Source organism: Panthera leo, chromosome E2, assembly GCF_018350215.1.
Source record: "Panthera leo isolate Ple1 chromosome E2, P.leo_Ple1_pat1.1, whole genome shotgun sequence".
NCBI classification, from domain to species: Eukaryota; Metazoa; Chordata; class Mammalia; order Carnivora; family Felidae; genus Panthera; species Panthera leo.
Window position 1 is genome coordinate 51079037 of NC_056693.1, and position 20628 is coordinate 51099664.

General features: G+C 46.5%; 1 protein-coding gene across 1 annotated transcript in view; it reads right to left on the reverse strand.

Annotated features, from left to right (window-relative positions):
• Positions 1 to 6700: 6700 nt before the first annotated feature.
• ADAMTS18 (ADAM metallopeptidase with thrombospondin type 1 motif 18) overlaps positions 6701 to 20628 on the reverse strand; it is a 140701-nt gene continuing 126773 nt past the window's right edge. The window contains exons 20-23 of the mRNA XM_042917927.1: positions 18873 to 19058; positions 16700 to 16912; positions 14254 to 14401; positions 6701 to 8657 (exon numbers count right to left, since the gene is read on the reverse strand). Coding sequence (XP_042773861.1) covers positions 8542 to 8657; positions 14254 to 14401; positions 16700 to 16912; positions 18873 to 19058 — 663 coding nt within the window. The 3' untranslated portion in view covers positions 6701 to 8541. The remainder of the gene's footprint in view (positions 8658 to 14253; positions 14402 to 16699; positions 16913 to 18872; positions 19059 to 20628) is intronic.

Sequence of the window (20628 nt, forward strand, 5' to 3'; positions counted from 1 at the left end):
GATGGCCTTTACTTGCAACTCTTTATTTGGTAGATTGCCTATCTCCCTTTCATGCAGTTCTTTTTCTGAGGTTCTCTCTTGTTCTTTCATTTGGAACATAGTCCTCTGTCTCCTCACTTTGCCTGCCTCTCTGTGTTTTTTTCTATGTACTTAGTAGATGAGATACGTCTCCCGATCTTGAAGAAGGTATCCCATGGTTCCCAGTAGCACAATTCCCCCCTTGTCACTTGAGCCAGCTGTGCCCCCTGTGTGTGTTCATGTACCTCCCTGTTATGGTTGGCTCATGATTGGTGCAGACTCACTGCTATGTGGGATTGTCCCCCAGGGTGGATGTCTGTGAGGCTTGGACTTGACTGCTCTGAGCATGCTGGTAAGCAAGCCTGGTCAACTGGGGTGGGGGAACATCAGTGCTGGCTGAGGCTACCCACTTGGTGGGAGCCACCCAAGGTAGGCCAGTTGGGTAGGGCACAGGGTGCTAGCACAATAGATGGAAAGAGACAGAAATGGGCCCAGCTGGGTAGAAGGGGAATGAACAAAAAATGGTACCCACCAGCACTTCTGTCCCTGGTGAACATTCCAACGGATCCTTCTGGTACATGCCCTAAAATTAGTGATGTTTCTTCATGCATAACCCAGGTGCTTTTCAAACTGCTGCCCTCTGCCCTAGGACTGGGTGAGATTGTAGAGATGCCCTTTAAGGGTGGTGTCCCTTCCGGCTCTCCCTGACATTAGCCCTGCTGGTTCTCAAAGTAGATGTGATGGGGCTCATCTTCCCTGTGCAGGTTCGCGGGGCTTGGGAGACCGACATGGGGCTCAGACCCCTCAGTTCCTCACGGAAGGCCTCTGCGGTTGTGATAGCCCTCCTATTTGTGGGTTGCTGTGCCAAGGGGTGTGTGTCCTGATTAGACCAGGTCTCTGCCCTCCCTGCCTATCTTTCTATGATCCTACTCCACGATCTTCACACCACCTTGCTTATTTTTTAATTTAAAGTGCTTTATGGAGATAGAATTCACATGCCATAAAATATACCCATTTGAAGTGTCCAGTCCGGGGGCACCTGGGTGGATCGGTTGGCCAAGCATCTTACTCTTGATTTCAGCTCAGGTCGTGATCTCATGACTCTTGGGATCAAGCCCCGTGTTGGGCTCTGTGCTGAGAGTGTGGAGCCTGCTTGGGATTCTCTATCTCCTCTCTCTCTGCCCCTCTCCACACCCCGCCCCCTTTAAGAAATAAATAAACATAAAAAATTTAAAAAAATAAAGTGTCCAATCCGGTGGTTTTTAGTATATTTACAGAGTTTGTGACCTTCCACATCATTCTTTTTAAAATTTTTTTTTCTTTGAGACAGAGACAGAGCATCAACAGGGGAGGGGCAGAGAGAGAGGGAGACACAGAATCCAAAGCAGGCTCCAGGCCCTGAGCTGCCAGCACAGAGCCTGACGTTGGGCTTGAACTCACAGACAGTGAGATCATGACCTGAGCTGAAGTCGGACGCTTAACCAACTGAGCCACCCAGGCGCCCCCAACATCATTCTTAATTCACAGTTCAAGGCAAAGTAATGGCTCAGACTATTGGAGAGGGAAGGGGTCAGATATTTGTAACAACTCTTACTTTTAGGAGGTCACCTTTGTCCTACATAGAGGAAATAATGACAATATTTGTTACGCTTCTTTTGGTTCTGAAGTACGTATTTCTTTTGGGGGAGGGGAATGTAAGTTTATAGCACATGAAGTCAGCAATGTTTCTTATTAGGTTTCTATTTGAAACTTACTACTCATTGAAATTGTCCTTAAATTCAATAAAAGCATTTTCCTGTCAAAAAAAAAAAAATCAGTATTTTACAACACAGTGAAAAGTGTACTTGCATGAAAATTACTATAACTGACTTTACACCTAGACTTACCATTAACTCACTGTGTAATTTTAGGAAAGGCCCTCAAATATTTAGTTCTTCATGTCTACATCTGTGAGAGAGAAAGAGAGAGAGAGAGAGAGAGAGAGAGAAATACTGAAATCTTTTTCCAGTTCTTAATTTCTTGTTTTTCAATGTTTATTTTGAGGGAGCAAGAATGAGAGTGAGCAAGCAGGGGAGGGGGCAGAGAGAAAGGGGGAGATAGAATCCCCAGCAGGCTCCACACTGTCCATGCAGAGCCCGATGCGACGCTCGATCTCATGAACTGTGAGATCATGACCTGAGCCAAAACCAAGAGTCAGACACTCAAGTGACTCAGCCTCCCAGGGGCCCTCCTTAATTCCTATACAATAATTTGCAAGTGGGCCACTCTCTACTTAATGCTCTAATTTGGGGACTTTATTATTTTTGAGGGGGGAAAAAAAGTCTGCAGTCTGCATGATCCTGATTTACGCGTGTGATAGGATCATGTCCTTTGTGGCACGAACACAGCCTAAAAACACACATTATCAAATAGTGACTGGGGTTGAGGGTAAAAGCGAGGAGTTAAGAAAAAAAAAAACAATCTTAGGACTGTATGACCTTGGGCCGTTGCCTAATTGTATGGATGAGCATCCTGTGTTTTCAAACACCAGTCCGTCCCCAGGGGTCAGGAACGAATCTATTTCGTGTGTTCGGATCTCATGGCAGAGTTGGTGCTCAATAAATGCTTCCTGAAAGAGGGAATATATTTTGGATAGCAAAACCGTGCAAAAGAAAATGTTAGTGTAGGCAAACCAGACTCCACCAGGGTGAGGGTCACGGTGTCAGAGAGGCCTTTGGCAGGAAAAGAGATACTCCCCTCTAAGAAAACGTGAAGCATTTGCCCCCTCTGCAGACCTATCTGCGAGTAATAAAAACCCTAGACAACGTGGGCATCCTAACAAAGGAAGAAGCTTGCTGGGTACAGTGACAATTATGCCTTTATTGGTTTAGGACTCTGCAGACATATAAAGAGACATTTCATTTTAAGAACCTGGAGCCAGTATGAAAAAAAGAAAGCAATAAGCCTGCACCTTAACGAGTCACTAAGAAAAATCAGAGGCCCATGTGCAACAGCACAGTTTGAGGGACCGTGGAATTACCTTGTTTATGCTCCAGTGTGGCTGAAGGCATTGCTGTAGCATCCCTTCCTGACATTTCCAAGGGCTTTGTCTTTTTCTCCTGTTGGACCCAAGCCGAAGTCACCCTTTCCATTCGCTCGAGTCAGCCACAGCATCTCTGGCAAGTTGTAAGCAAGTGACGGCCGGCCTTGATTCATCAAAGTGATGAATCCACCTCTTGGCACTCAGTGACCTGGCAGGAAATGGGACGGAAGTCTTCATTCTGCCTTGACTCTGGATCTCACGAGCACTGTTTTTCGCGCACTGAGGGTTTCTCCGTGCACGTGCACACGAGGCCCTGGGAGTCATTTGCCACAAGGCACTCTCGAATGGGGATTTCGTTGGCTTCTCTGTCGTCTGCCCTTTCTTGGTTAAAAAACACAGTAACTAGTTCTCGGATGTGAGTGCTTGCCCGAGAGAAATGGACGATTCCCCTCAACACCGCGGTTCCGGCCGCTCTGGGCTACCAAACCCTGCTCTGGGCTACCCTCATTGGTTGGGAATAAGAAACCTAGACAGGGGGTCCTGAGTGGCTCAGTCAGCTGAGCGTCCGACTTGGGCTCAGGTCACCATCTCAGGGCTCCTGAGTTGAGCCCCGCATCGGGCTCTGTGCTGACAGCTCAGGGCCTGGAGCCTGCTTTGGATTCTGTAGCTCTCTCTCTCTCTCTCAAATAAACATTAAAAAATAATAATACTAAAAAGAAACTGAGACAAAGATGACCAGGGAAGTGGTCCTTGCCTGTGAGTCCCCTTCTTGACCCACAATTTCCAGGCCCAAGAGTTTCCCAGGTGAAATACACAGAAGGTGAGAGCAGGCAAAACCCCCTTTCTTATTGGCCAAGATCAGTTCAGGCCACCGCAGAGCTGCACCAGAGGGCATTGTGGTGAGGGAACTCCTGTTTCCAAGGAAGACAGACCCAAGGAACTTTCTTTATTTGCCCTCGACCACTGGTTCCAAAACTAGCTTTTCCTTGGAGAAACCCGACTGCCTTGTAAAATAAAAATTCCCAGGCCCTGCTCCTCCAATTAATTACATTTCTGGAATGGGGTCTGGGAATGTATCAAATATCCATAAGTGATTGTAATGTGGTTAATTATTTAGAAACTATTGTCCTCAGACTTCATCTATATCCAACCTGGCTTTTAAAAGGGATGGGGCTGGGGAGAGAAAACGCGCTTTCCAAGAAAGGGGAGACACTCAGCCTCGTGGTATATGGAACAGAGGACTGGGCTAAAATACAGTGGGGCCGGCTTGGCCTTCTGACAAGACGGGGTTGCTCGGTCCTTCCTGTGCTCCAGCCACATAAAAGAAGAGAGAGGAGGGAGTCAGTCAGAGGGAGAGACATGTCTGGGCCTCGTCTCCGGCAGGAACAGCCTCTGGCCCTGGTTCACCTTCAAAGACTGTTTCTCAAGGGCTCGGTTAACTTTTATTTATCACCGTGAAAGTAGCACTCTGTGCTGCACACTCAGTTTAGAAAGTCTGTTCGCCACAGGATGGAGGGCCACGGAGTGCCATGTGTTCATCCTGAGTGGTCCGGCACGTGCTATCGGTATCATGGTGCCACCCTAGGTCATGTCGGGTGATGTCCTAACCTGAATGGGATAGAGGCAGCCGCAACGGGGAGGCCAAGGCAATGCAGGGAAGGAGGAAAGAGGGGTGGAAAGCAACAGGAGGACTGGGGAGACGTGGCCTAGAGGGTTTCCTTTTCCTAGACACTAGTGCCTCTTTTTCAGCCCAGTTAGGATGCGAGGAACCATCTTTGAACCTCCAAGTCCGTTAAAACAACCAGCAGTTATGTAAACACTTCTTGTTATTAAATGACCTGATTATGAACTCAACTATGTCCCGCACTAAAGACAGTTTAGGAAAACAATTTAGCTTGCAGGTACGGCTTCGTAACGTTCGCACGGGATGGTGGTTATGTGCAGAGGGGAGGCAGTTTGCCATTCCTTGGCCTAAATAACTGAACACACTCAGAAAGATGCATTCTGGATATTGCATCTGGCAACGGCTTCTCTACACACACAAATCTGAACAAAAGTCACTTACATCATGATTCTCCATGTCTATCAGGAAAAGGGACGATTAAATAGGTACAGTTTTCCTTTGCTATGCACAAATGTCAATGAGGATTAAAGATAAAAATCCTCTTAGTGACAGAAAATTCCAGCTTTATCTTTAGCTTGGTGATGCTAACCTGAATGTTGCTGAGGAACTCTGAACAGTTCCCCTATTCTCGCTGAGGATTTTTTTTTTCCAGATAGGAAATTTTTTTCCAGATATAAACCAATTACAGTGACTATCTTTAACTGAAATGAGCAATTTAAATGTTTATGGAGCTTACTCTTCTGGCTACCTTGGATGAAATATGTGATCTCTGAATCCCAGAGTCCTTGTCTGCAAAGGGAAAAAAATAGTTATCTTCCTAGAGTGTTGTGAGGATGAAAAGAGATAACATACCTATATAAACTCCCTGGAGCCCTCTAAAAACTAAATATATGGTTGCTTTCATTAATCTTTTATTACCAAAAGGTACAAGAATACCTTATTTTTGAGAGAGCCAGAGAGCCAGAGATCGATCAGGGGAAGGGCAGAGAGAGAGAGGGAGACACAGAATCGGAAGCAGGCTCCCGGCTCTGAGCTGCCAGCACAGAGCCCGAAGGGGGGCTTGAACTCACAAACTATGAGATCATGATCTGAGCCGAGGTGGAATGCTTCATCAACCGAGCCGCCCACGTGCCCCTCTTTTTTGCTGTTTTCACACGTCATCTATTCTTTTTCATTCTTAACCGTTGGCAGATAGCAATAATCCATGTTAAAATCCTCTTAAAGATCTGCATGCCTAAGTGATTCACATACAAATATATATGTGTATATGTGTAGATACAGAAAATCACATATGTAGGGAAAATATTATATATTCAGGTCAACTGGATGGACTGTGCCCAGATTGTTTTTGTTCTCCGCTGGTCTGATGATTTCAAACATGGGAAATCTGAAATAATTGCGTTTTAATTTTTTTTTTCCTTCCTTCCCCCCTTTTTTTTTTTTTTTTTTTTTGCAAAAAGAAAGGCTTCACCAGAATGCTATTCAAATGCAAAAAACAAAGGAGAGAGAAAACCAACTATACTTATGGTAGGTTTACCTAGCTAACTTGGATGGTTTCCACAAACATTGAAACAGCATTAGAGCAGGAAAAAAATAACTGAGTATCTCCATAAAATGGTAAATCTTGGGGCGCCTGGGTGGCTCAGTCGGTTAAGCGACCGACTTCGGCTCAGGTCATGATCTCCTGCTCTGTGAGTTCCAGTCCCGCGTCGGACTCTGTGCTGACAGCTCAGAGCCTGGAGCTTGCTTCAGATCCTGTGTCTCCCTCTCTCTCTGGCCCTCCCCCGTTCATGCTCTCTCTCTCAAAAATAAATAAACGTTAAAAAAAATTTTTTTTAAAAATATGGTAAATCTTCCTCTCTTTCCCTCTGGCATTTGGTGGTTTCTAATTTTCTCATACACAAGCAAGAAGAACCAATTAATGAGTGTCTTACCTTTCATTGCAAAGCCACTCTCTGAAATTCCTAATCAACACTTACACAGTTAAATCATCTTGGAAGTAACTTGACTTCAAATTTATTCAAGAACTTAATCTCAAAGATAAAGAAACAGAACACTTTATTATAAAACTTATAAAATAATTAAATATTACACATATATTTTGACTTTTCTCTATAACCCATTGTTTTATTCATCATTTTTCCTCAGAATTAATATCACTTAGAGAAGCAAGTGAGAACACATAAGAATAGGCTATTAATAAATTAATTTTTCCATAAAATAATAAAATGATCATTATATAAAGAAATGAATAATTTGCAATTTTTCAGAGGGCAAGGGGGTGGGGATGTGGAACTATATTTTTTTGATGATAAAATGGCTGCTACTCTAGGCCAAGCCAAGTGGTTTGAGAGACTATTCAATCGTTATTTCTCTGAGATTCAAGAAGGCATGATTTTAATTAGAATGGGAACGAAGGATGTTCTAAATTTAACAAACCACTGTCTAGTTGGTGGTGCTGAGCTGGCAAACCCTGTTTGAATTGAGACTTGAGAAAGCAGTAAAATTGGGTTCCATTCATCAAAGAAACTGAGGAATAGCGTGGAATTATATAAATATGCCCTTTTTAACCACATCTCAAAAAATGACAGAAGGACTCCATCTTGTAAGTCACTTTGGTTTTGGCAAAATAGTGTGGTATTTTCCAACTGAGAACAATTTTAAGCTCATTAATGCCTATCAACAGCTGGCTTCCGATGACTGAAAATATCATCTGTAAGATTATAAAATATTCTTATTTATTGAAGGGTCTTGGCTTATGATTTATTAATATTAACATAGCAAGAAGACAGATGGGTTTTCTATTGCCACTCTTTTCTTGTTGTTAACTAAATCTTAGGGAAATTTTAAACATGACAGTTGGTAGGAGAAAAACCACAAGTGGTCTTTAATTTTCCAAGCAGCCCTGATGATATGTAGGGAACATTATAAATGATGGTCTAACACTGTGATTTTGCTACTTAGCTCCTCCTCGCTTTTTACCAGAAATGAACACCTCACCAATTCTGATTCCCAAAGAGCAGACTTGAGGTTCCGTGTCCTTGTTCAGCTAGCACCAAGAGTTACGAGGTTCATATAATGTGTAGGACGTCAACGTTGGCCTTTGATGTAAGTTTTGTGAGGTTTTTTTTTCCAGATTGTAATGTCAATTCAATGGAGATCTTAAATAGTCCAAGTTGCCCTGTTTTCAGAATATTCCTCAGAACACTTTTCAAGTTGTAAATTTTAGTCTTGGAGACTCTCTATAAGCAGGATATACTTTGAACAAAATAATAAAAACAACACACGCACACTGAATAAACATAACGTGAAGCTTGTTGGTCCAGCAGCAAGCACAGTCATGAGCACCATTTGGCTTCCTGTGTAACCGAGTTCGGGCTGGCCACAGGGTCTATCCAACTGTGAGCCCCGAATAACGGTTAAGCAAGGTGTTCCATCCGTATTTGATTGCTCCAAGGCTCAGTCTTGGATCTAAGTCTTCAAGAACCGTTTCGAAACAGATGTCCTTGCCATGGAACACTCTAAAGTTCAAGGGCAGGGGCGGGGGGTGTCTCTCCCAGAGGTGACCAGATTCTTCGTCAAAATTAAAAGGTGATGTATCTCAATGTGACTCATCACCTCTTTCCTGTAACAGTGCAAATCAAAAATGTTCTTTTGTCATTTCTCTTGGAAGTCAGATGGGTCCTCGCTTCCCATCTTCAAGTGCTTCGGAGTACCGTGTGCTTTGGGGACTTGGAGAAGGGGCCTGTCTGTTCTTGAGAGCCAGCTCCCCGGGGGCTGCTGTAGCCATGCAGGAGTGGTCTGCAGGGTTCAGCTTTCGAGCTCCGGAGGTGAGAGGTGAGACCCTGGCCCTGCGGAGTTAGGGAGGGCGTCAAGGTCAGCTCTTCCTCGTGCAGGATTTGCAGCACTGATGACCGTGAAATTTGTGGTTGCAGATGCCATGTTGAGGAACGAGGTGACACCAGCTGAAGAAATCTACACAGGATGGATCTTCTGCAATCAAGAAAAAAAAAAAAATTTAACACCATTGAAGAGAGCTTAGCCTTTTTTCTAAGGTGAGGGCCCGAATGCCTTGTCTCTGAATGGTTCTGCTCCGTTATATACTAGGATTTGGCTGGGAGGGTGGGAGAAGCAGGATTAAGACATCAAAAGGGGCTGTGACCATTAGCTAAATGTTAAGGCCGGGGGGGGGGGGGGGGGGGGGGGGGTGGGGGGGGGGGGGGGGGGGGGGGGGGGGGGGGGGATGGGTGTTTAAAAAAACGCCATGCCCTTTCCAGCCAGAGATTCATGGGTGATCCTTCCCAGTAGCCTGGGAGCTACACGTTGCATCCCTAGAACAGTGTGTTAGGGGTTGGGCTGCGATTTGGTCTAATACACCCGGAGTCAGCACACCTGGATTTGAGGCCCAGCTGCAACACTCTGTTGATTTAAACAAATCCCACAGTCAAGTTGCAGTTAAGTGAACTGAAGTCAACACCAGTCCTTTCTGACGTCTTTTGTTAACCCGTGTGATTATGGGCTGGACGGAGCACATTGGGCATCGGGGATTCCCAACCAGAAGGGCCGTGTCCATTTTAGGGTCAGGGCCTCGCGGTTGTACTGGATTCTCAAGGAGTTTTGACTTGAAAAAAGTATTTATGGTCTACCCTATACACAAAGAAGCCTTTTCCTTCATGGTTCCAAGTGTTTTCCCCTTCCTCCATGCCAGGCTTGAGAGACAGCTGGCCCCAAGCCCCACACTGGCCATAGGTACCCACCCACGTCCCTTCCACATTCCTCCTTCAACGGCTCTGCTCTGGGCCCTGGGACATGGCTCACAATGCTCTCCGTCCTCCTGTTTCTTTTTCCCATTGCTCCCGATTTGTATCCTGTCTCCCTGTGATTCAGCACTGCCTACACCTCCTTCCCCATGCCTTCATTCCTCTGCCTAAAATGCACCCACTGGACCCCCATCCCTTAGTCGCCCCGCTGATCCTTTGAAAATGTATGTCGGTTCATGCCGTGTCTCAGCCCTAAACTCTTCCTTTGGCCCCTCTGTCCACCCGGAATGAAAGGTTTAGTCCTTACGATGGCCGACAACTGGTCTCTCCACTAACAGTTGACCTCATCTTCCTCCTCTCTTCCCTCCCTGACACGGACCACCTGGCTCATGGCCCATCATGCCAGGAAAAATGTGGTTTCTCCCAGGATCCCAAGTCTCTGCTCAAAGGTCACTGACACTAGGGCCTTCCCAGAGTCCCTCTTACAAGCAGCAAGCTCTGTGGCCTCCCAGAGAGCCCTCCCTACTCCTTACCTTGCTTTATTTTTCTACAATGATCTATGAGCACTCATCATATCCTGTGCCTCTTTATTGTCTGGCTCCTCTCTAGAATGTAAAATCCTTGAGAGCAGAGATTTTGCCTACTGTTTTCATTACTTTATTCCCAAGGCTTAGTGCCTGTCACAGAGTAGCTGCTCAAGAAGTATTGAACTCGTTTTTACAGCTGAAACAACCAGTTCAAAGTCTCAACTTGGGTATAAAGGAGAAGTAGCAGTGATTTTTTTTTTTTCCTTTTCAATAACTCCTGGATATATCTTGAAGGTAGAGTCTAGAGAATTTTCTGGCAGGCTGGTAAAGGTACGAGAGAAGAAAGAAGAATCAAGAATGGTGATAAGCTTTTTGCCCTGAGCGTCTAGAAGAATGGTCATATGTACTGACATGGGGCCACCAGGGGAGGGGTGCTGCTGGTAGGAGAAGGGTGTGGCGTCTATTACCTGAGGGATCCAAGTCAGACACGAGATGAAGACCCATCCAAACTCTGTTTGCCTATATATACACATATAGATGTAGCTACATCCATTATTTTAAACATACACTTGTACAGTATCTTATACCCCAATCAATTAGCATGGAGCCCATTCAATCAGAATGCACATCTGAGTCAGCTTCTGTTTCAGTTGCAGAGACACCGCATCAGGACCAAAACAGGCCACTAAAACCACGGTCCTAACTGCACGGTTTATGGACCCCTCTTGGGAGAAGAATGGGATTTCAGCAGGCTTCTGCAGCTCGTGCTATAAGCTCAAGGTATGTCCGGAAGCAGAAGTGGGGCGTATCACTGTGCCGTCGATATGAGCCCTGTGTTTCATTACGGTTGGGATATTGATCACTAATCGCTGGTTATCGGAGCTGTTAATCAGGCATTTTATTTATGCTGAGGATGACCTTGGCGCCCTCTTTCTTTGCCTCACATCCTTCATGCCAACAACTGACAAATATAAGCTCAATCTTCAGAATCTCCTGGCACCCCACCACTCCCACGAGTGCCACTGCTCCAGTGGGAACTTCTCCCGAACAAGAGTAGACAAGTCCTCCTTCGGCCCTGGGCCCTGTGCTCTTTCTTCTCTGGGTAACTGTGGGCGATCCTCCCACAAGTCAGATCCCACTGCTCTTGGGCTTGAAGTTCAGTATCGGCTTCCACCTCAGTTGGAGTTAAATCTCAAGTCCTTCCAATGACTGACAAGGCTTCCAGGACAAGCTTCAGCTAATCACCTAACTCCTGTCTGCTTTCTACATCCTACTCCAGGTGTCTTGCTGTCCCTGATCAGATTCACACACTGCTGCCTCAGGGCCTTTGCATGCGCTCTCCCCTCTGACAGGAACACGATCCTTCTAGATACACACCTAGCTCACCCGCCTTTAGGTCCCTGTTCAAATATCGCATCATCCAGGTGGCCTTGTGTGACAAGCCCATCTAAACGGGGTTTCCCTCCTCCTCCTCACCCCCAGTCATTCTTGTGCTCCACACTCTGCTTAAGTTTTATTTTCTACTTTACCATCTGACATTGTATACTTACTGGTTTGTTGTCTGTTTCCAGATAGGAGAGTGGAAGCTTTGCCCATTTTGTTCGTCATTCTATCTACAATCAGACACCAAAACAGTTCCTGGTTCACAGTAAATGTGAAAAACTCTCCATAATATCTTAAGGTAGCAGCATTTCTCCATTTTATAAATAGCTCAGAAAGTTTAAAACCTTGCCCATGGGGGTGCATGGCCCATCATGGGAGTCTCAGAGGAGGTTCAAAGTATTACCATTTCTTTCCTTGGTCACCATGGATTTACTTACTGCCCACTAATTTTTTTTTTCCTTTTTAAAAATTTTAATTTTAGTCAGTTAACATACAGTACAATATTGGTTTTAGGAGTAGAAGTCAGTGATTCATCACTTAGCTACAAGGCCCAGTGCCCTCCTTAAAGCCCATCCCCTCCCACCTCCCTCCATCAACCCATAGTCTGTTCCCTATCGTGAAACATCTCTCGTGGTTCATTTCCCTCTCTTCTCTTCCCACCCTCTTCGCATATGTTCATCTGTTTTGTTTCTTAAATTCCACCCATGGTCACCCCGCCAGTGATTTAAGAAGGAAGATGAACCAGGCAGTAGTTTGGGCATGGCACTCTCCCTGGGGGAGGCGGGAGGTGGCCTCCAACTTTGTAAAACCATAGGCCACAACCGTGGCCAAGAAGAAACACCTAGACTTGTGTCTTTCATACCTGCCTTCTTACTTGACTCCTCTTGCCTAGAGAGACCTGATTTAGTCAAGAGGCAAGGAGAGAGGTCCTTCTAATAAACCTTTTTCATACCGTCATCTATCACGGCCCCCATCCCTGCAACCCATGAAGAACCGACCTCCATCCTAACACTGGTTAACACTCCACTTAGATTTCTTGTTGCAGCTTCCTCCTCCTCTGAGACACTGACTCCTTGTAGCTTAAGACCAGGATGTTGCCTTGTTCTTTTGTCCCTAGAAGAATGCTAGGGATATAGAGTAGGTGCTTAGTGACCCAGCTTTGAGTGAAGTAGAGAACCTCACCGTACTTGATGCACAATCTTTCTTTTAACACACATTGAACACCAATGGTGGGCCGGGCACGGTGCCGGATGAGTAAGATAATGACACCAGGGGCCTCCCCACTAATCTTGGACCTAACATATGTCTTGGCTCTCCTCCCCTTGAACTCCTGCCCAGGAGAGAACTGCTGAGCAATGTGCATGATCGACCATTGTCCTTTAATCTGTCTCTGAGTACGTAAGGGGCCTGCACTTCTGATTCTTTCCACGTGTGGGTTTGTCTGGGGCCATCTGACTAACGGGGGAGAAAGGAGCAATCACCAATGGGGAAGAAAGGAAGAGACAGTCTGCAAGAACAGGACTACTTGCTCCAAAGGTGTGTTTCTTTCCCCCGTTAACCTGTCTGGGAAGCCCGCGGGTTTGTAGAATTCCAGCACTGCCCTGGAGGTGACAGGGCTCCGAGCAGCTACTATCTTGCTAGTTTTCTCTCTGGTTGCAAGCCTCAGATAAGGAGAGCGTGCAGAGGAGGGAAAATTGATGCCCAGAGCCTGGAGCGAAGGGTCTTAGAGATAAAATGCAAAGGGACAGGGACAGGGGAGAATCTGAGTGACAGTTCTGAATCTGATTCACCACAAATTGGGAAGCACGGAGTAAGAAGTGAAGCAGTCTTGGGAAAGCTACGATCGGATGAAAAGCAAACTCAGCAGGCCCGTGGTGGAAAATAATTCTTTAGCACAAAGAAATCTGATTAGGGGGGAGGAACTATTCCCTGGTGTTAGAGTTCTTCAAAATGAGTTGGGCTACTGAAAAAGAAGCACAGTTCACCCAGATTGTTCAATTTCCCGTTTTTTCCACCAGCACACCTGCACTTCATTTAAACGGACGGCAACAAAGGAAACATCTAAGGTGGGTCCCGGGAGGAAGAATGTTCACGGAACGTCACCCGTGTCCCCAGTTCCTGTTCACGCTTGCATTCCCACTGGTTGGTACAGTCTCTGGTGGTTACTTTTTCGTTTGCTTGTTCAACTAAAACAGTTTTTAAATTTTTTTTTTTTAACATTTTATTTATTTTTGAGACAGGGAGAGACAGAGCATGAACCGGGGAGGGTCAGAGAGAGGGAGACACAGAATTGGAAACAGGCTCCAGGCTCCGAGCTGTCAGCACAGAGCCCGACGTGGGGCTCGAACGCACGGACTGCGAGATCATGACCTGAGCCGAAGTCGGCCGCTCAACCGACTGAGCCACCCAGGCGCCCCTAAAACAGTTTTTAAAAACGGACTTGTGGGCACCTGGGTGGCTCCGTGGGTTAAGCGTCCTACTTCAGCTCAGGTCATGACCACACGGTTTGTGAGTTTGAGCCACGCATCTGGCTCTGCACTGACAGCTCGGAGCCTGCCTTGGATTCTCTCTCCCCTCCCTGACTTGTGCGCACACTCTCTCGAAAATAACTTCAAAAGAAAATGGACTTGCAAGATGACTGTTTCCCCCTTTCAAAGTAAGAATAGCTAAAAAGCCTTAGCACAGAATTAGATTTTCCCTGCGAATGTATGCAAATAAGCATTTGGGGCAGGAACTACCCCAGATTTGTGCCTCGTATGCCTCTGAGCAGCACTGTTCACAGATTGTGATGTGAATGGCGCCCCCCCCCCCCCCCCCCCCAGAGTTGTTCTAGGAATAAGTGGCACAAGCACATACGATGGAGTTTTGGAAAACTCTCTGACGATTTGGTAAAAGTGACTGGAGTACAGGCCTCGTTACCTCTCTTTGCAGGAGCTGGACAGAAGTTTGTGTTACAGGCTCGTAGCACGGGAGGTTTGTGACGGAGCAGACAACTGGAGGAAGGCCGGCCCTGCTGGACACAGTGGACCGAGCGGGTCTGGACGCCCCCTCCACAGGTCACCGTGCACTGCACAAGAAGGAAAGAGGAAGGAGTCAGCAACACTTGGCTGGAGGGTGTCCTTTCTGAGGTCAGTGATGTCAAATAGAAGGGATCTCCATGCTTCATGCCATGTCCAGGGGGCCTGCTGGCAAAATGGGAGTTGGCCAGAGACCGGTATGTGTGCTCAAGTTCACCGTTGTTGTAACACACAGGAGCTAGGTGATCTGATTGGAATGCTGCCTATCTCGCCCCAGAGAATGTGTCTTCAGTTAAGTGACTCATAAAGAAGAGAGCTTCCAGAAATACGGAAGCTGCCGTAAGAATGCAGAAACCTAGGCAACTCATCACGGTATTTAAATAATTCCAGATAATCTCTGCAGATGCAATATTGGGGGAGAGATAGTTCAGAATTAGGACAGCAAGGAAATAATACTTCATCCAAGGAAGCTTTGGAACCATGCCCTCGGTGGCCAGCCAAATTCTGAGTTGGCACAGTGGGTGGGTGCTTCCCAGAAGTCAGTGATTTCGCTGTTCAATTAAAAAAAAAGAAAATAGATGGCTAACAAGGACTATCAACTTTTTTTAGTTCTTCCAGACACATATGGAAAGATATTTTATAACATAATATCAGGGAAAAACAAGACAGCCCTTTTACCTTGATTATTTTTTGTTTTGCTTTTAAAAATTCACTACATTCTTTTTCTTATTTTGTAGATAGGTGAAGTCTTCATTCTGGACAAGCATCATTATATGAACTGGGATTTGGAAGGAAAAAAACATGGGAGTGGAAAGAGTTTTGGATTTTAGCACCAAATTCAAATATAGCTATATGATTATCACATCATCTAAACCAGAAGTTGGTAAACTTTTTCTGTAGAGGTCAAGATAGTCAATATGTTCACCTTCGTGGGCCATGTGGTCTTTGGTGCAACTATTCTGCCTTTGTAGCATGAAAGCAGCCATGGGCAATATGTAAACAAAAACAAGCATGACTGTGTTCTAATAAAACTTTATTTATAAATAGTTGGTAATTGTTTGCTGATCTTTTGTCTAAATAATCTTAAGAGATTTGGAATTTGATTCTCTCTCTTAAGTGAGTAAATGGTGATAAAAACTTGAAAAAGAAGTCCATAGCAATATATAAAGTGCTAAGCATGATGTCTAGCCTATTAGAGATACACGATCATGCTACTTTCCTTTCTTTTTCTCCATGGTTTAGTTCTCAGGTCCTTTCCCATACACATAGGTAGACACACACATTATATACACGTATGTATGTGTGTATGTGTACTTACAAAGACATGTGGATGCATATGTATATACAGACACACACATACATCATTATACCTAAGTGTGTATGTATGTATACTTACAGAGACACAGATCTGTAGACGTACATTTCCCCCCACCCAACCCCCATATTTAATGATGGGGTGGGTGGTACCTCTCAAGCTGGCAAGTTCTTTGAAGGGCTATGTACATGACATCTGTTGGTTGGAAGGTGTAAGGACCCCAACACAGCTTATCTCTAAGCCTTCGCTTCCCACACCAATCCCAGCCAATGGGAACCAAACCACTGTAACCAAAGTTTCATCTAAGTCTGCTGAGTTAAAGGCGCCTCTAACATCTAATGGGTTTAAGAGCTGGGTGTCCTTGCCTGAATTGCCTAACTCTGAGCTTTCCCTGCCTCTTCTACAACATAGGGACAGAAATCCTCATGAACAAGGCTGTTTGACAAATGGTAGCCATTATCACATTATTAGAAACATGACCTAAAAACCAAAGAAGTCAAGATGTTGAGCACTGTTTCTAAAATACAGAAGATTTGGGACACCTGGGTGGCTCATTAGGTTATGTGTCCAACTCTTGATTTTGGCCCAGGTCACGATCTCATGGTTCATGAGTTTGATCCCTGCATCAGGCTCTGTGCTGACAGCACAGAGCCTTCTTGGGATTCCCTCCCTCTCTCTCTTTCAAAATAAAATACAGAAGACTTTAGTGGGGCAGCAGCAATAGTGAACATTTAGCACCATGGGACAAGCTCAGTATAAATATTTTATATTAGGTACTCACGAAAAACATTAGCTCTGCAAGATATTGTCATCTTGATTTTCTACATGTGAAAGCCAGAGCTCACAGATTATGGAAGCAGCCCAGGACCACACAGGTGGTGGAGCTGGCCAAAGATCACAAACCATTTTGCCTCCAGAACTTGAGTTTCTGTTCTTTCCCTTTGGACAGGTCCCTAACAGCAACGGTCGGTGGGCTCTCTCCTTTCTGGGAATCTCACTTAAATATACATCTCCTTAACCTGGGTGCGCTTACCTGCTGCCACGGCGATGAATACCATCCAGCTGCCACACTGAACTCAGGACGGGCTGGACAAGCCCCCCGCTGGCAGGCTTCTTCCAGGTCGAGAATTGGTTTCTTAATATGGCGGCACCTTCGCTCCGGGAAAGTGATCAGCTTTCCCTGGAAGGCCTTCTCACTGCATTTCATCTCCCTCTTCCTCACGCCCAAACCACAGGTCATCGAACACTAGAAGCCAGGACAAAAAGGCATTAAGTATGTGGAGCTCCACAGTCAAGTCTGCCGAGCAGACAAGCCACCCATGTGACACTGTGGGATGGGATTATGGCAGGTCAACCACACGCACTCAAGGATCCTAAAGATAAAGCCACCCCATCCCTCATACTAGAGAATGCGGGCTAACTGTCCCAAAGTCTCAGAGCTCATCAGCACCACGTGGCCCATATGGATGTCGGATTGACTCCTAGAGAAAGACCACATGGGCAGAGGACGGGCACAGGGGCTCTGTGTAGTGTTCATGTGGATGTCCACATGTGGGGTGTGTCATCTATGGGTCCAGGTCTACCTCAGGCCTCTCTGAAGACGTGGAGTCGGTGACAAGGAGGCAGGGCACAGAGATGAGGGTTCGAGAAGGCTGAGTGGGAAGAACCACCAGGTACCAAATCACTCGTCCTGTACTTGACCCTGCCTCTCACTTGACTGCGCTCCAGCCTGAAGCGGTGTTCCAGGAAAAAGAGAAGGATGAGGGCTGATGAAGGATGAGAAGCCTTGTTTCAAGTATGTGAAATGGCATTGTGGGATAACACAGGGAACCTTGATGAAAGGAAGTGGTAAGGATCGGTGTCCTTACAACTTGGTGTAACTATCCTAAGGAACGAAGGACACTGAACTTCACACAACAGCTCCGTGAGGGAGGGGCGACTATTTGGCCCCACTGTGTGGACACTGAAGCCAGCCTCTGCCATGTTGAGTGGCTGGCCCGGGGTCACCCCCGGAGCAAATACTGAGGGCTGCATGCAAATGGGGGACATCTGATTTACCCCTGCATTTAGCCATTAGGCGATACTGTCTCGTAACGAAAATGGATGGGAAGACGAGTGGAGGCACTGCTAGGCGTGTGACTATATACATGGAATAAAAGGGCACCAATGGGCTGGACCCCCTGCCTCTACTGTACCCTACCATCCCCACTATTGACCTTATCTCATCCTCAGCCTCTGTCTTCCTCACCATACTGCCATCTCCCCCACAGGAGAGACCTTGGCCTGTCAGGTACGGATGGAGACTTCAGGCTTGGCATCATACCTCATGTTGCCTACGTCTGCGCCAGAGTTTCCCCAACCAGAAACCCAGGAGACTTCTATCTTCACCCGTCTACCTCCCCTCCATCCACAGATGCCTAAAGGTGGCAATGGCCTCTGTAGGAACTCTCGAAGATTCTGCTTCTCTCCACCCCTGGAATGCTCTCATCCTGCGTCCCGATTACAGCAACCTCCCCATGAGCGCCTTGCCTGCCCCTTGGGCCGCCTGCCTTGCATCATGTTATTCTACTTCATTCAAAGTTCTAAGTGGCCCCGACACTGGGGTCCTGATGAAGCTTTCAGCTTCCACCCCACCTTCATCCTGTCATACCGGCTGTGTTATCTTCTCTCCCCTCTCCCTCCTTTGGGGCGTGCCCTCCATTGGGAACAACCTTCCCCCAACCCCACCCTTGCCCAATTCTTGCTTATCCTTCAGACTCATGCTCCCTGGAAAGTCTCTTCTGACAAGGACTCCTCCTGGCGGAAGGGCTGGGGGACCCCCAAGCTCTCCCAGTGGAATTACAGACCTCCCCACTACAGCACTCTGCATACCCTATCTGCGGTGCCATAAACACCCGGGCACAGGCCTGTTCCATGCGGTGGGTGCTTTGTCAGGATTTGCCGAAGAGTCGGAGGGAAGAATGGATAATGAGTAGGCACCTGTGCTATGTGTGTGGCACAGGAAGAAGGTTTGATCGTCTGGGTGCTGGTGGGTGAGCTGAATATATATAAAAAAAACAAACAAACAAACCCAGAAAATAAAGAGACACCTGGGTGGCTCAGTTGGTTGAGCGTGTGATTCTTGACTTTGGCTCAGGTCATGACCTCAGGGACATGGGACTGAGCCCCACATCGGGCTCCAAACTGAGTACTATCTCAACTCCTACCTCACTCCAGGAAGAGACAACCCACTGCAGCCGGTTGTTTTTGGGGCATCGTCCTAAGACACAGCCCTCCTGTGACTCTGGCCTCGGGGCGCTGGAGCACAGGTTCTCTGGGAGATCCTCTGCCGTTGGGGGGCTTTTGCACAGGATTTCGCGTTTCCTCACCCCTCGCCCGCAGGTCTTGGAACACTACAGGTGGAAAAACAAAGCTTATTTGCATGCTGGTTGCAAATGATTTTCTTCCAGGTGAATGCAAAGAACCTACTAGTGAAGTATTTGCAAACCTATTTTAAAGCGTTAGAACCAAATGCCCAGTGAAGGCCCTTGCAGCCAGCAGGAGGGATCTTTGCTCCGTGCAGAGGCCTTACATGCAGGTTGGCGATCGTTGTCAACATTCTCAATGCCCAGTGGCTGCTGGTCGCCCGGGTCCGGAGACGAGGTGTTCTCTTCACAGCACACGTGGCCACTTGGAGAATGATATGTGGCCTGTTCCTTGGTAGAACCGTGGTCCTGTCTGGCACAAGGCAGAATTGGTCTGGGCACCTGGCTACGGAGGATTATTGTGCTTCTGCTGAGAAGCATCATAGATACGTACATACACATCTAATAGCAACCGACTGTGACATTGACAAAAATGGGTTGGGGATGTCCAGTTCTTCGTGTTCCTACTCATCGGCTGCCTCTAGGCAGGGCTCGGTGCTAACTATTGGGGAATAAACAAATAGGCACTCGGCAAATGTCTGCGAATGAATCTGCCTTTCTTGACCTTCCTAAGAACCCTGTGACATGGACAAGGTGGGGAATAGTCTCCTCGCTTTCAGATGAGTACTTAAAAAACTTCCAAGGTCACTTAGAAGGTGTTGGCTCCAGGTCGGGTCTGCTCTCAAGGGACAGGTCCCCTCCCCAGCCTTCTTTTCTGCTCAGAAGAGCCATATGAGTTGCGCCTCTCTTGCCTTGGCTCTTTGTCAATATGTAAACATCTGGGCACAATCCCAAGCCTGCTCAGAGGATCAACATGACTTCTGGCTCTTCACATTCTTCAGGGAGACGGATGGTGATGGTACTCTCATCATCTGCAAACTACAGCAGCAGGACACATCCATTCCATGCCTCCCACGTGATGGTGCATCTTCCTCTTTATTGCACGACCTTCTACCAACCCTCTGCGATCACCGCTGTGGTCCCGTTCTCCAGGAGGGCGGTCTGAGACTCATAAAGCCTTCGAGAACCTGACTAAGATAATCAAACAGCTGCCAGGGAGCAGAGAGGGAGCAGACAGACGAATGTGTCTGGTGTCAGACAGGGCTGTGCACCACTAAGCAAGTCCTCCTTCATTCATGTTCAACATTTCTAAATGGTTGGTCCTTATCCAACAGAATTCTTACGTTTTCAGTTGTTTTTTTGTTTTTGTTTTTGTTTTTTTAGAATGGGTTTCCAGAGACCTGGTCTCAAAGAGGAGGACAGGGTGCAGTAATAAATTCAGAAGGACTCCTTCCAAATTAGTCATGAAGATGTTCTCAACACATGTGCTCTTAGCAAACAACCAACCAAGCAAACAAACCTAAGGAAATAAAATACTCTCTCAAACTATTTCTATGTCAAATGTGGGGCAAATTCTGAACTAAAGCTCCTTTTGGGGATGTCCCATTTGGAACTGTTGGTTCCCCATTTCTTGTCCCCGTGCCCACCACACACATTAGGCTAAAACAGCCCTTGAATTTTCCTCTTGTAAACTGTACCTCCTTATTTGCAAAGAATG